At 39.9% G+C, this 14,089-nt stretch overlaps 1 protein-coding gene across 6 annotated transcripts in view; it reads right to left on the reverse strand.

The window, feature by feature from the left end:
* The window catches only part of Dync1i1 (dynein cytoplasmic 1 intermediate chain 1), a 302,775-nt gene that overhangs the window by 123,877 nt on the left and 164,809 nt on the right, over positions 1-14,089 (reverse strand). For all 6 annotated transcript variants that reach the window (XM_034519246.2, XM_034519242.1, XM_034519247.2 and 3 more), the window contains one exon: positions 1,981-2,070. In XM_034519246.2, the coding sequence (XP_034375137.1) occupies positions 1,981-2,070 (90 nt within the window). The remainder of the gene's footprint in view (positions 1-1,980; positions 2,071-14,089) is intronic.

Genomic DNA, 14,089 nt, shown 5'->3' on the forward strand with positions numbered 1-14,089 from the left:
GTAGGGCACAGTTACAGACCTGGTACTGTACGGCAAGACAACAAATAATAATTTGGCAAACATTTCTACAGTGCTTATTTTGTGCCAAGTTTTTCCATACTAGCCCCTTTGAGTCTTATGTTAAAAACCAAACTCATGAGGTAGGTATTATCTCTGCTTGCCAGATGAGGAAACCAGAGCCAAAAGAAGGTAAGTTAGCCAAGTTAGTCTTTATTGATCATGCAGCTAATGAGTGGCAGAGCCAAGATTTGATACAGGGACCTTGGCTACAGACCCCCTTCTTTTGCCTCACTACTGTACACTGCTTTTTCTATAACTGAGTTTGCATAAGTATAATCAAGACAAAACTAAACATGCATACAGAACTCAAGTATGCCTTAGTAGGAGGTAATTTTTACTTTTTAATCTCTGTCTCTTTTTTTTTTTTTTTTAAAAGATTTACTTATCTTCATTTTGTTTGTATGCATGTTTTGCTCGAGTGTATGTCTATGCATTACTTGTGTGTCTGGTACTCACAGAGGCCAGAAGAAGGTTCTGGATCTTCTGTAACTGGACTTACAGATGGTTGTGAGCTGCTATACAGGTGCTGAGAATCCAACTCAAGTCCTCTGGAAGAGCAACAAGTGCTCTGAGCTATTTAGTCTTCGATCCAACCTCAGGACACAATTTTTTTAAAGTTACGAAGTGTCTTCACATCGTATCTATACAAACTTCTACTAAGTGTGCATGGATGTAATCTGTGGTAGCTATTCAGGCCAAATGGATTTTTCTCCTGAGAATGCAAGCAACTGGAGCAAGACACACATTCCTAGGAAACTCTCGAATCAAGAACTTGACACACACCACCAAGCCGGACCCATGGCCATTGTTTAAATTTTAAAATATCAACTGAGATCCTTATTAGGTTTATGCTGAGCTGTAATTGATAAGACTAATTAGATGTTTAGAAGACAATTTTAAAGCCTGCTTCCAGCTCTTCAGGGACCTCATGCCATTTTTCAGTAAGAATAACGACTCAAAATCTCTTTGTCTGAGAGTCTTAACATAGTAAAAGAGAAAGAAAAATGTCTAAAGAAAAGTCATGAAGATGGCATTATGGTATAACATACAGGTTGTAGATTCAGCTAAGTCTTAGCTTATGCAAACTTCAACCTACATCTTGGCTAATGCACTTAAATGTTATGTATCCTTGGGCAGTTCTTAAATCTTTTTCTTTTAGTTCTCTGCCAGTACAATAATGATAATGATAGTATACTCCTCTACAGGACGTTTTGATTAGTAAATAGTGTTCTTTCACCTTCTTGGAGGAGAGGTAAGTCTATTGTAAGTCCTTAATCAATGACAGTTTTTATTTTGCCTTCTTTTCCTTTCCAGTGCTGGGATCCGAACTCAGGGTCTTGTACTCTTGAGCATTACAAAAAAAAAAAAAAAAAAAAAAAAAAAAAAAAAAAAAAAAAAAGCTCTACCACTGAACTAACCCCCAAGTGTTAGTAACTATTACAACTGAAATATGAGGTTCTTTGTCCTCACATGGGCAGAACTGTAAAAGAATCCTTTAATCAGTAATGATTGCTGTCACTGTTTCTATGTAGAGCGTATGTAAAATTTCAGAACTAATTGATAATATAATTGCAGATGCTCCTTTTCCTCAGGACTGTCTTTTCTCGTGTAGCATGGCAACTGACAGTTTGTCCTATGTTATCTCCGTGTTTAGTAATCACTCAATGGAATTGTGTTTAGCACTGAAGTTGCTTCCACTTTATTTGCTTCAGTCAGCCTGAAAGCAATAAGTTCTGGACCTGGCGATGGCAGTGTCTGTTTTCAATGGTAGCGTACTGAGTCGTCATACAAAATCTCATACAAAGAGCACGTGAGCTTCAGCTCTGTTTGCTTCTATCATCTCTTAGTCTGATGAAAGAAAATAAAACCAAAGTAATGAGCCAGCCTATCTGCCAACTACATCTTCTTTCATCTCCTTACCTTCCTTTGTCTCCTGCTTTTTGTCTTGATTTTCTAGTTCAGAGTCGTGACCAATTTTGGGTTCTACCATCTCTTCATCTTCCTCATCCTCTAGAAAGAAGAAAGAGAAAAATGCAATATTTACTTCATTTTGAAAATCAAAATCTTTGGCTGGTGGTGGGAGGTAGAGTGAAGGGCAAAGTTCTAGTCGTTTAGGGCAACTTCGACGTAAATCACTTCACAGAAAGTGCCAAACAAATGTTCATGAATACATGAATAAATTATCTTTCAAACGGGGACCTCTTTGAAAGGTTCCCAAACCTGCTGGGAAAACTGCACAGAGGGGCACCTGTTCTGTTCCTCCCAGACCCTGACCACATGGGATGTCTTGGGATTACCTTCCTGACCTCTGAAGCTTCTTTTGAGATGGCCCAGAAACAGGCTTGAAAATGCTTCCACCTGCAGTGCTCACTGAGCAAGGGACACCTGCTGCACACATGACTCATTTCCAAGTTCATTTTTGCCAAATCAATTTGATTTTGACCTACAGGAAAGGGTTAAATACGGGTCTAACCCCAGGTCAAATGCCACTGGCAAGTAAACAAGCAGGGATAGACCCCCAAAGTCAATGTCACTGGTCTGGGAAAAAATAGCCTATACTAAATGGTATTTACAAATTCAGAATAGTTCATGGATTCATGTGAATTTAACAAGCACTCACAAATGGGACCAGGCCAGATGTTAGAGTGCCCTTTCTGCTTTATGCAAATATGGGTCTTTCTCCCCTGCCTTCCTTAGAGGAGTGCTCAGGATCACTGACTGAAACATAGGAGATTTAAGGAACAAGGTATCACAGGAAAATCTAACAAATACAAAATGAGAAAAAAAATACTGACAGCTGTTCTTAGGAACTTTGAATATAGTACTACATTTACTCTAGTAATGTAAGTACGTAGCTTATTTTATTGGTTCTAATGAAATTTAAAAGAAATCCCTTCTTCTCTTACCTTCTACTCATTCATTTACCAAATTGGTACAGATTTCATGTAAGATCCCCAGCCCTGTGCTACCTCCATGTCAGCAGATGCTAATGACATAGATGGCATCACAGATTTTGACCAAGCATGGAGAAAGCATGTTATCAAGGAAACAAGAGCCAGTGTTCTGCTTTAGGGAGGCTGTCTCTCCACCAAACAATGGTCACCAAAAAAAGGCCACATGGAGGTGACCCTTGAGAATTGAGGAACTGAGTTGTGTTACTTCTAGAGGAAGTAAGATAATAGCCATGGCTTCTCTCATTCTCGGAACAAAAAGGTCAAGGTACACATTGATTTATTTTGGTTTCGGTAGAGCTGTCTTATCTATATGCTTTGCATCTTCACTGGATCTCAAAACTGGAGGCGTTTCATCGAAGGACTGCCTTACACATCTTTAAATAGTAGCCCATTTTTGTCTTCCCAGATAGAAAGGTTTTCATTTGAAACATTAGTTCTAAGAAGAGTTTAAAAGCCTACCACAATAGAAAGTCATGAAGAGTTTATTGGAAAAATATTATTCTATGAGGTGCTTGGCCACAAAAAGGACTATGATACAATGCATTAGTTTATGCATAGAAGTACACAGGAGAGTCGCATTCTAATTCCTTAAATAGAAGAAAACCCTTCCCCAGAGAGTATGCTTTCAATTTGTATATTTTAAAGCACAAAAATGTGTACTGTGTTTACAATATGCAAAATACCGCAATAAAGAACTACAAACAACAGAGAAAAAATGTGAAGTGCCCACCTTTTTAAAGTGGTTATGAACTATTTGTAGGTATTAATTTTTAGTGGCCACAAAATTCCTTGTCTATCAGCCTTTTAAAGACATAAAGTAAGCATTTCAGTGAATTTGTTGAGGAAGTAAAACACAAGAGGCCGGCTTGTTTCTCCGAATACTGATATGTTTGCCTTGCTCAGCAAAGTGAGTATATTTTTCTTTAAGACTCTGGTTTTCTTTCTGGCGCACTTGGAATAACTTCTGTTGAGACCGTTTTCAAAACAGTTCAATAACTCTAAAGAAAAGGATTTATGTAGACCCTCTGCAGACTACTGATATATGACTTGGGCCTCTCATTCATTCCCAGTTACATTTCCTTGGAGAATGGAAGGGAAAAAAAAACCCTTTACCACCCCTGTGTGGTTTCCTGTAGCTGGATTCACACAAGAAATTAAAGTGAGTGGAAGAAGTTAGTTACCTGTGTCCATCCTAGGGGCTCTCTTTATACAATGGCATCTTTTAGACACATGATTTCATTTAGCACCCATGTTCTGCCACCTCCAGTTGCCACAGTCATTCCCCTGGTCAGAAAACTCTTTGTCAACTACTGTTCTTCCTGGAGACTTTCTGAAAGGCTCAGGAGTTATAGTATTTATACAGCGACAACACATGACATGCCCAGCACAGGACTGCCTACCCTGTGTGTGAGCTCTGGAAGAGTTAGCTTTCTCTGCTAACTCATGATTCAGAAAAGGCCAGGGCAGCCAATTTTTAACATGCCATGACCTTTATCCGACTTGCCCTTCTAGCCTTACAGAGTTGGAATATTAGAAAGTGAGTCTAGTGGAAGGTGTATTACTATATGGGAATATAATATCACAATCTCCTGTCTAGAAGATAGTACCCTGAGCAACTTTGTATTGGTGACAAGTGGGCCAGTCCTTTCTTCCTTTGAAGCCAGGGAGACAGGATAAAAGCAAGACCTCAGAAGACAGACTAGATGTTCCCACCTCACACTTTGTCTTTGGGAGGTCAAGTGGAGGAGACAACTAGAATACATTTAGAGTCATCAAGATGTTATAGCATTAATACCCAACATGCTGGCCAGATTGTTCCTGAGGACCCATGTCTGGATTCTCTTGGTCAATGGCTCTTTTATAGACTGTTCCTTCTGCCTCCTGTTGATTCTATAAGTACCAGATTTCCTTCTAATAAATTCCACCAGAGGTGGTGTCAGCACCAGACTTCCTTCTAGAAAATCCCACTGGACTTGGTGCCTGCTGCCTACAACCAGAGCTCTGAGAACACAGGGAGGCCCTCTGTTTTACAAGGTCACTAGGTTGTTGCTTTCCCAGACCTCCCAGGACCTGCAAAGCCTCAGGGTAAGAGGGGCTGAGGGCCTGGCCACAGCTTTTGCTGTTCAGTTGTTGCTTTTCACGAGAGGGCTACGGTTCCTTCATCTGCCACCTCAGGGAGACAGCTTGTCTGGGTCAGGTGGAAAATGGAGGGAGAGAGCACAGGAGGCCATGCCACTCCATCCTGGTCTCCAAAGGGCATCTGGCTGCTGTCCAAAGTGAGAGGCCCAAAGCAATTACCACAGAACTTTGAATTGAACAGGTCAACGGCTGGAAGATCACTTTATACACCCCTAAGAAAACTGATTGCTATTTTGCTATTTAAACTACATTACATCATCCATTCTAATGTGAAAAGTTGTGAATATTAGTTAATACAAGAGTTTGTGGTTCATAAAATTAGCAGAAACTACTTCCAAAAGGGAAAGAAATATCAAAGACACCAAGACAAGTCTAATCACTAATTGATGGCAGATGGAGGGTAGAAAGGAATGCTATTTGTTTTTTCTTTTCATTATTTTCTCTTTTTTATTAATCAAATTTGTTCAATTTCATATATATATATGAAATACAATAATTACATACTACTGATTTGCACTTCTACTTCTCATAACTCCTCTCCATTCTTCTCAACTCCATTTTCCCCTACAAATGTCTTTCCCACATTTCTGTGTATTTCTTTTGGTTTGTGACCCTCTAAGTTTGAACCAGGGACCATGTGTTTAGAGCTATCCATTGGAGCAACACTGGGCTCAGCAGTGGGTACCCAACTGAAGACAAACACAGTGACTCCATATCTCCCAGAGCCTATCAATAGTTAGTAGCTGGAGAGTAAGGCGTAGGGATCCATGAGTCTTCTCCTCATCCATCACTGATAGGTGAGCCAGTCTTTGAAAGGCCCAGTGAAAGTAATGGCAGTTGTTGTGAGTTCATGACTGCAATTTTTATGCTATGTCCAAAAGACACCATTTTGTAGTCCTTATCCTTTATCTTCCAACTCTTCCATTAGTCCTAGTCCCTCTACAGCCCCTCCTGAGTCTTAGAGATATAGTATAAATGTCTTGCCTAGGGTCAGGTCATCCTTTAGCATCTTGGGCAGCTGAGTCCCTCTATATTCTCTTTTGTTCACTGCAAAGAGAAGTATTTTTGGTTAAAGCCGAGTGTAGCTTTTGTCTATATGCATAAATGTTGATATTTAGAAGACAGTTTAATGCTACGTCAATTTAATTAAATAATAATAGAAAGTTCCCTCATTGGGCCTATGACCTCCCTGTTGTTCATGGGGCTTACAGTGTCAGTCATGGATTTCCTCCTGTGAAGCTGACCTTGAAGCTAATCAGAGAGCAATTGGTTGCCCTTGTGGGTCATGCCACTATTGCACAGGTGGGCATAGATGTTGCTTGGCAGGTTGTTTTTATAGTTCAAAGATTTCATAGCTGGATATGATAGTTCAGGATTTTGTATATGTATGTACTGAGTTGGGGCCATTTTTATTTTATATTTCTTTTGCTTGTTCCCCCATCTTTCTTCCTAAAATCTTTCTTTCCATCAATTTCCCATTCTTCTCTGATGTCCTATTTAAAAATAGACTTGATGAAGAAGGGGCCTCATGAGTCCCTTCCCACATATGACAAATGGTGGCGGAGCCAGTCTTGTACAGGGCTCAGGCAGGTAGTCACAGCTGTAGGTGAGTTCATGGGGACAACGAGTGGGCCACATCCAGAAGACACTGTTTCCAGCAGTCTTCACCAAGTTCTGGCTCTTACAATCTTTCCTCCCGCTCATTTGTGATCTCCCCTGAACCTTGAGTGGAGATGCTCTTGCCACTTTTATATGATTCTATATTTCAGCATTTTAGGTGGTAGTTCTTCTCAGAATATACTTAAAACTCTTAGATAGAAAAATAGACCTATTTCTTTAAGCTTTATTTTTTATCAAAAAATTATCTAAAGAAATATTTTTAGTCCTTGAAATATTATGCATTCATTTTGAATAATATGTACACTTGTTTCTTCTATTTACCCCCAAATTAATATTGTAGGCCACAAATCCCTGCTAGGGTGCAGGGTATACTAGGCATTCTGGCATCTCACTTAACTTCTGCTCAGACCCATGCTGAGTTCTTGAATTCTGACAACTGATACCACATTCGCATGGGATCACAGCTGGATCCAGGAGAACAAGCTCATTAATGTTTTCAGTCAGGACCTATGGAAGACAATAGCCAACTCCACTTCCAAATCTGACTCAAGTCTACTTTTTCTTCACTGTCTTTCTGGTGCTGCTCTAACTACAGAAAATCTATATAATTCCTCTTTGTTTCTGGCACTGTCTTGTTCACCTCTCTAAGACATGTCTCAGAGAAAGCATTTTAAATGAGGTTTATGTATCAATCTGTACAACCAAAATGAGTTGCTCAAAGTTCTACCTGATGTTAGCCTCACCAACACCCACATTTGAGACCAATAATATGAATAAAAGAGATACTAATAATACTAAAGAAAGAAACATTTTCTGGATGTTAATCACATACTATACTATATAGAGTATCTTTCTTATAACAACTATATCACATTCTGCTCATAAAATTTTCTTAGAATTTCAAAATAAATACAAGGTACAAGATAAGACATTTGAAGCCATATTGCTGTCCTTCCCAGTTAGCTCTTGTATGTCTTTCTGGGACAGCCTGACTTCCCCATGCATAAGTTTCCTCTTAGTCAGTCCCACAGAACAATAAGATGTTTTAAAAATAGGAAATACCCTTCGGATTTTAAGATTACAGAGGCAAAAATGAAAGCTGGAATGTCGTCAGCAGGATTCAAGTCGGGGAACAACCAAAAAGTTGGCTGTAGCCAGACTCAACCACAGAGGATGAGACTTTGACCATGGCTGACTAGGTGGCCAACAGGAGTTCTAAGCGAACTGTGAGTTTCCCCCATGTATTTGCACAACAGATAGTAAAGGCTCTTGTACAGAGCTCACTAGAGTCATCCTATCCCTGGACCAAGTTTGTATACAGCTTGCCAACTTCACCCGGTGTCTGAAGAGAGCCACCCTTCTAATCCATGTCCCACCAGCCAAAATAAAGTATAACATGTACCGCTGAATGCTTACACAAGCCAAGGTGAGCACCCGTGTGCTTTAAAAGTATGCACGCAAGACATATTTTGTGGGATTTTCAGTAAGCACTTTGTTAAATATACTACATGCTAATATTTGAAAAACCTTCACTTTCTGGACTAGAAAAATTTGGCCAGGGGAAAGAAAACATACATTTCTCATCATACAGAGCGCCCCTGTTAACACGCTTGGCCACATCACTTCTCTCCTAAGGTTCTAACATGACAGTCCTTGGAAAGTTTACTTCCTTGTGGGATGTCGCCCAAGACATTGCAAGTGAGAGGAAATGAAAGAAAATATTCAAATGGAAGACAGGCCAGCAACGAGTGCTTGAGTAGGTGTTTCTGAAGCGTGTGATTGTGCCGATACATACTATGTGTAATTAATACATAGTGAACAGAGTAGAAGGGCTCAGTGAGCATGCGTGACAAACAATGCACTGCTCAGAAGTACTCAGTCAGGAGTCTATGGATTACTTTCACATACAATGTTTTCAGATAAGAGGAGTGACCGCTTTCTGTTTCCATCAGTTTTCAATTTTAAACATTTTCAACAGCTCCCTATTAGCTTAATGTTTAAGATCCATTGTTACAGGACTCCAGTTGCCTCTCAAGTTGGAACAATTCTAGGTCCATTTCTGTGTGGGATAGGTCAAGTGTGCTGTTGGAACACCCTACTCTTTAGCCTATCTTACCTTTTCTATCTATCTATCTATCTATCTATCTATCTATCTATCTATCTATCTATCTATCTATCCATCCATCCATCTATCCATCTGTCATCTATATAATTCTATCTATCTATCTATCTATCTATCTATCTATCTATCTATCTATCTATCCATCTATCCATCCATCTATCCATCTGTCATCTATATAATTCTATCTATCTATCTATCTATCTATCTATCTATCTATCTATCTATCTATCTACCTATATTTTTTGAGAGAGAATCCAACTGTGTAGCCCTCATCTAGAACTTGCTATACTGGACCAGACTTGCTGTAAACTCACAGAAATCTACCTGCTCTGTCTTCTCATTGCTGCTATTAAAAGTGTGCACCATCACACCCATCTTTCCTGTCTTTAGTCTTTCATATTATCATGCATCTCTCCAAAGTTTTCTCAGAACGTCACGGATCCTTCAGCTACAGAAGAAGACAATTGCATGTTCATACTGTTCACACTGTTGTATTGGGTCATGGTAACCCAGATAAATGAACCTCTAGTGGTGAGTATCAGCTTTTTCTGAACCCAAGAGGGTGAAAGCATATGAAAAAACAGAGCACCTCCCCTTCTTCGTCTTCTCTTGTCTCCTCCTCCCGTCTCTTCCAGTCTTCTCCCATCCCCCCATCCCCCTCCCCTCCCCTCCCCTCTCCTCCCCTCCCCTCCTCACCTCTATAGTCAGTCTTCTCTTTATCTAAGTGGGCATAACCAACTCAACTCCAGAAAGCATCATTACCAGTGTATTCTATGAGAAGAGGACCTGCTTTAATTGTGTAAAATATTATCTCTATGGCTTTGCTTAGCATCCCTGTTTACACACACACACACACACACACACACACACCACGTATACACATATACACATATACACAATATACACATGGGTCAAAAGCAATTGAAAATGTAATTTCCAACTTTTTAGAAAGAAAGAAGGACACATATGTTTGATCTCTAGATTTAAACATCTTTGCCATCTGTTTCTGCTTTTGGACAATTTTATACTTTAATTAATCTATTGTTTTGAAGATGCATATATGTGTAGTCCCCTTTAGTGAGAGACTTTATTATGAGAAAGAAAGCTGGAGTGGCAGGAGAAGAGGTACCACAATCTCTGACTTTTAGCAATAACTGTAGTTATGTCCCAAAGGAACCCAGAGACCAAGACCTCCAGGTGCTAATTATTTTTATGTTGTCTTGACTCATGAAATCAGAGTAAAGAAGTGGAAGGTGCTTATACACGTTATTTTCCCAGTAAAGATCTTGTTTCTAAGGAGAAAACGTCATCTTTCATTCCTATGAATCCTTATCCTCGTTCTGGCTCCCAGTGCTGGATCAGTTACCATGTCGATGCCACACACAGCCGTTCCATTATCATGTTTTCTCCAGTATGCATTGATTTAGTTATTTACTTAGTTATATTAAATAAAGATTCTCTGTTCTTGCTATTTCTCTTTCCTTGGATACTCTTTTATTGTACGTCCTTCTCAATCCTTTCAATGCTAACTCCTTCTTGTTATTTAAGGCCAGCATAGCTTCTGTATTTTACTCTTCCAGTTTTTTAGCTGGTATTCTTGCCTCCACCCTTTCTCCACACCAACTCCTGCCACTAACATCGCTGTTAGACAGCGCCTCTAGAAACAGAACACATATGGTTGTTTCCATTACAAGCAGAGGAAAACTGGGTTGTTTTCAAAGTGTACAAATGTGTTTCCTCTGTGCAAATCCTCTCTCATGTTCACATTTCATACATGTGCTCCAATCCACCTGTCAGGTGCACAAATACATACTATTTGTCCTTTGTTCATGTCTTTCCCTCAGTCATGCACTCCGTCCTAACCTTTCAGGTGCCAAGTACTAATGCTAGGGGCTAGAGATACATCCATGAACAGAACAAGCAAAAAAAAGTCCCTACCCTTGTGCAGCTGGCATTTTATAGAGGGAAGTGACAATGCACAAGATAAACAACAGATAGAGTGCATACTGGGTTAAAGAATTGCAAATGGTAAAGATGAATAGTGGGAACCAGTGAGAGCTACCATTTCATAAAGGAAGGAAGGGAAGTCCTTACTGAGAGCTAACACTGGACACAAAAAGACTGAAGGAGCAGCAGTGCAAATTTTTGGGAGCCTTCCTTGGCAGAAGACACACAGGTAGGGTGTACCTTGGGTATTCAGGTTTCCAAGGCTTTATCATATACACGTGTATAGACAGGTTGTACTTCAGACCTGATTTTAATGGCCTCCAGTTCCCTAAGTCTCATTTCATACTCTACCTTGACAATGGGGATTCCTTCTTCCTCAGAGCATTTCAGCTGGGCATCTCTTACAGAGTTTTTTTTTTTCTCATACCACCTAAATCTGCTACTTTAAAATGTCATTGATAATTTTATGATCTATCTCGTGCTATGTTTTGTATGTGGCATGCCTCCTCCCAATGGCCCATGTGTTGAAAACTTGTTTTCTAGCTTGTGCTGACGTTTTGGTGGGTACCCTTTAAGAAGTCACTGGGCTCTGGTACCTCTTCTTGCTCTCTTTGTTTTCTGGCCACCATGACATGAACAGGTTTCCTTCACTTTGTACTTTCCTGCCCTACTCAGATCTGCCCCAGTTATTGTTTTTTTTTTTTTTTTTTTTTTTTTTTGAACCATGAAAAACAGTGCCTATCAACTTATAGAATGAAATATGTCAAATTTTTGTGACAAAGGCTTTATATTCCTTAACCTATTTAATCTTCATGACTCACCCGGGCAGATATGATTAGCCTTCTGTATATACGAGAAAACTGGGGCTTAGCAAGGCAAGATGATCCAACTGGGGTCAGTAAGCTAAAGGAAGCAACAAAGCCAAGATTCAAGCCCATGTTTTTCCAACACCCAGTCTACTTCAATTTGCTAGTAAATTGTACCAAACTTTATAAAGAGGAAAGGGGAACTGTAACTGACATTTGTGGCTTTGGCCACCCAGAAGTCGCTACCCCATTCCTTGGGATAACAGTCCCTCCATTCTTCAGTGGACACATGCCTCTTACTTTCAGCCATCTAAGTCCTCCTTAAGATTTCAGGGAAGGCTTTGAATCGGTAGCAGTAGCCAATGAGGCTGCTCCCCGAATTGGAATATATATATATATATATATATATATATATATATATATATATACACACACTATAATGAAGGGAATCATAAATTAAATTGGAATACTTCTGAGATGGTTGAACATACAGCTAATAATTAAACTGTGGTAGCAAGTATGCTTGAAGACTGTCTGGACAAACTGAAACCTGTGGTGACTCCATCCACCAGGAAGGCAAATTCCTCTCCTCCCCCAGATTAATCAACTGCCTTGGGAAACTCAAGATGTGTTACTCCTGTGTCAAAGAAGTGGACTGTTCTTTTTTATTGGGCTGGGTGACTATTCTAGCTAAGTCATTATTCCCAATCACTCCAACCCTTAAGAAAACAGACACTTTTCCTTTCTTGGATTGATGCTGTGCTAATAGCAAAAATCACATTGCTCTGGTTTCCCTACATGGAGCTTGAGAAAGAAAGAAGAAATAAAGCAGGGCCCCCAGAGATGTGCCATGGTAACAGTCTGGAGCTCAACAGTGAGGGTTAATATTGGCTGTCACCTTGACAGCATCTAGAATCACCTAGGAGGCAAACCTCTGGGCCTGCTTATAAAGGAGGTTTCTAGAGTTGATTAATTAAGGTGAGCAGACTCACCTTAATTGTGGGTGGTACTTGTAAGGGTTGAGGTTATGGCCCCAATAAGAAAACAAGAAATGAAACTTAATTAACATTGGCGTTCATCTCCCTCTACTTCCTGACTGTGAAGTGTACCCACCCAGTTGCTTCTGGCTGTTGGTATCACTTCTGAATCATGCTAGAACATACTCTCAAACTGTGAGCCAAAATGAACCCTTGGTTTTCTTTTTAGGCTTCCCTCCCTCCCCCAGACAGGTATTTTTGTCATGTCAATGAGAAAAATGAGTAATACACATGTGATGCATACTACCAATGAGAAATTTTCCCTTCCGTTCTAAATTATACAGCAGCACGGCCCACTCTGTTCTCCCTGGGATGAGCACTTGTTTCTCTTCACCCTGGTTGTGCATGTGTACGTGTGTGCGTGTGTAATATGTGAGTGCATGCACACCACACCACACCTATAGAGGCTAGAGGACATGTTTTTGGAGTCAGGACCCTTTTTCCATTATGGATTCCATAGAATTCTTACCATTAGGTTTGAGCAACACAGACTCTATTCACCAAAGCATCTCAGTCATCCCTGACTTTTTCTTCTTAAACCGATCCTGTAGCCAGCTAAGTCCCAGAGCCTGAATCCCAATTTTCTGTTCAATTTCCTAACATTATTCACTATCTGGCTTATGGACTTGTTTAAATGTCTGTTTCTTTGTCTCTCCCATCAACGGAATAAGAATTCCACAACAGCAGAGACCATATCTTGTTTTTACTGCATTCACGGTATCTAAAAAGACCTGGGTCCCTGGCAGGTGTCAATAAATATTAGTTGGATAGCCAGATTATGGAAACCAAAGCTTCACAGATCCACAGATATGGTTCTTCGAAAAAGGAATCACGTATATCTTTTGCTTTCAAAGTCTCCGTAAATAGAAAGGACACAGCGATGTCTTTTGCTGGCTTCTACTTAAGCATTTCCAAATTTGGTTGCCTAATCCTCAGACTATGGAGAGCTGACATAATTCCCATCTGAGAATGCGTCCTAATCTGTCACAGTCTGATTCTGAATGAAGATCATTAACAGATCTGTTAGCTTTCATCCTGGCATTAGCAGCCTTATTTGGGGGCTAAGTCATTTCCCTAGTTTTAACTTCATGTTTTCCCATTGGCTGGAACATGAAGTCCCCCATCTGTCAATGTAATAATTTTCTATTAATTATAAGAGAAGAAACTAGCCATCTGAGAGACTTAAGGAAGTATTTGATCCAAAAACACCGAGTTTCCAGTTCCTTGGACTAAGTACAACTCTCAGTTGTGGTCAGATGTGCAGGTTTCAAAGTGTTCTCTTGTTTTCACTTTCTGGTCAGTCTAGACATACAGATACACAGTATTGGGAAGATGTGGACACTGAACAGCAGGGAGATCTGCAGAGGAAATAAATGATGGCCTTAATAACAGGATAAAGATCAG

The sequence above is a fragment of the Arvicanthis niloticus genome, chromosome 15 (genome assembly GCF_011762505.2).
Source record: "Arvicanthis niloticus isolate mArvNil1 chromosome 15, mArvNil1.pat.X, whole genome shotgun sequence".
NCBI classification, from domain to species: domain Eukaryota; kingdom Metazoa; phylum Chordata; class Mammalia; order Rodentia; family Muridae; genus Arvicanthis; species Arvicanthis niloticus.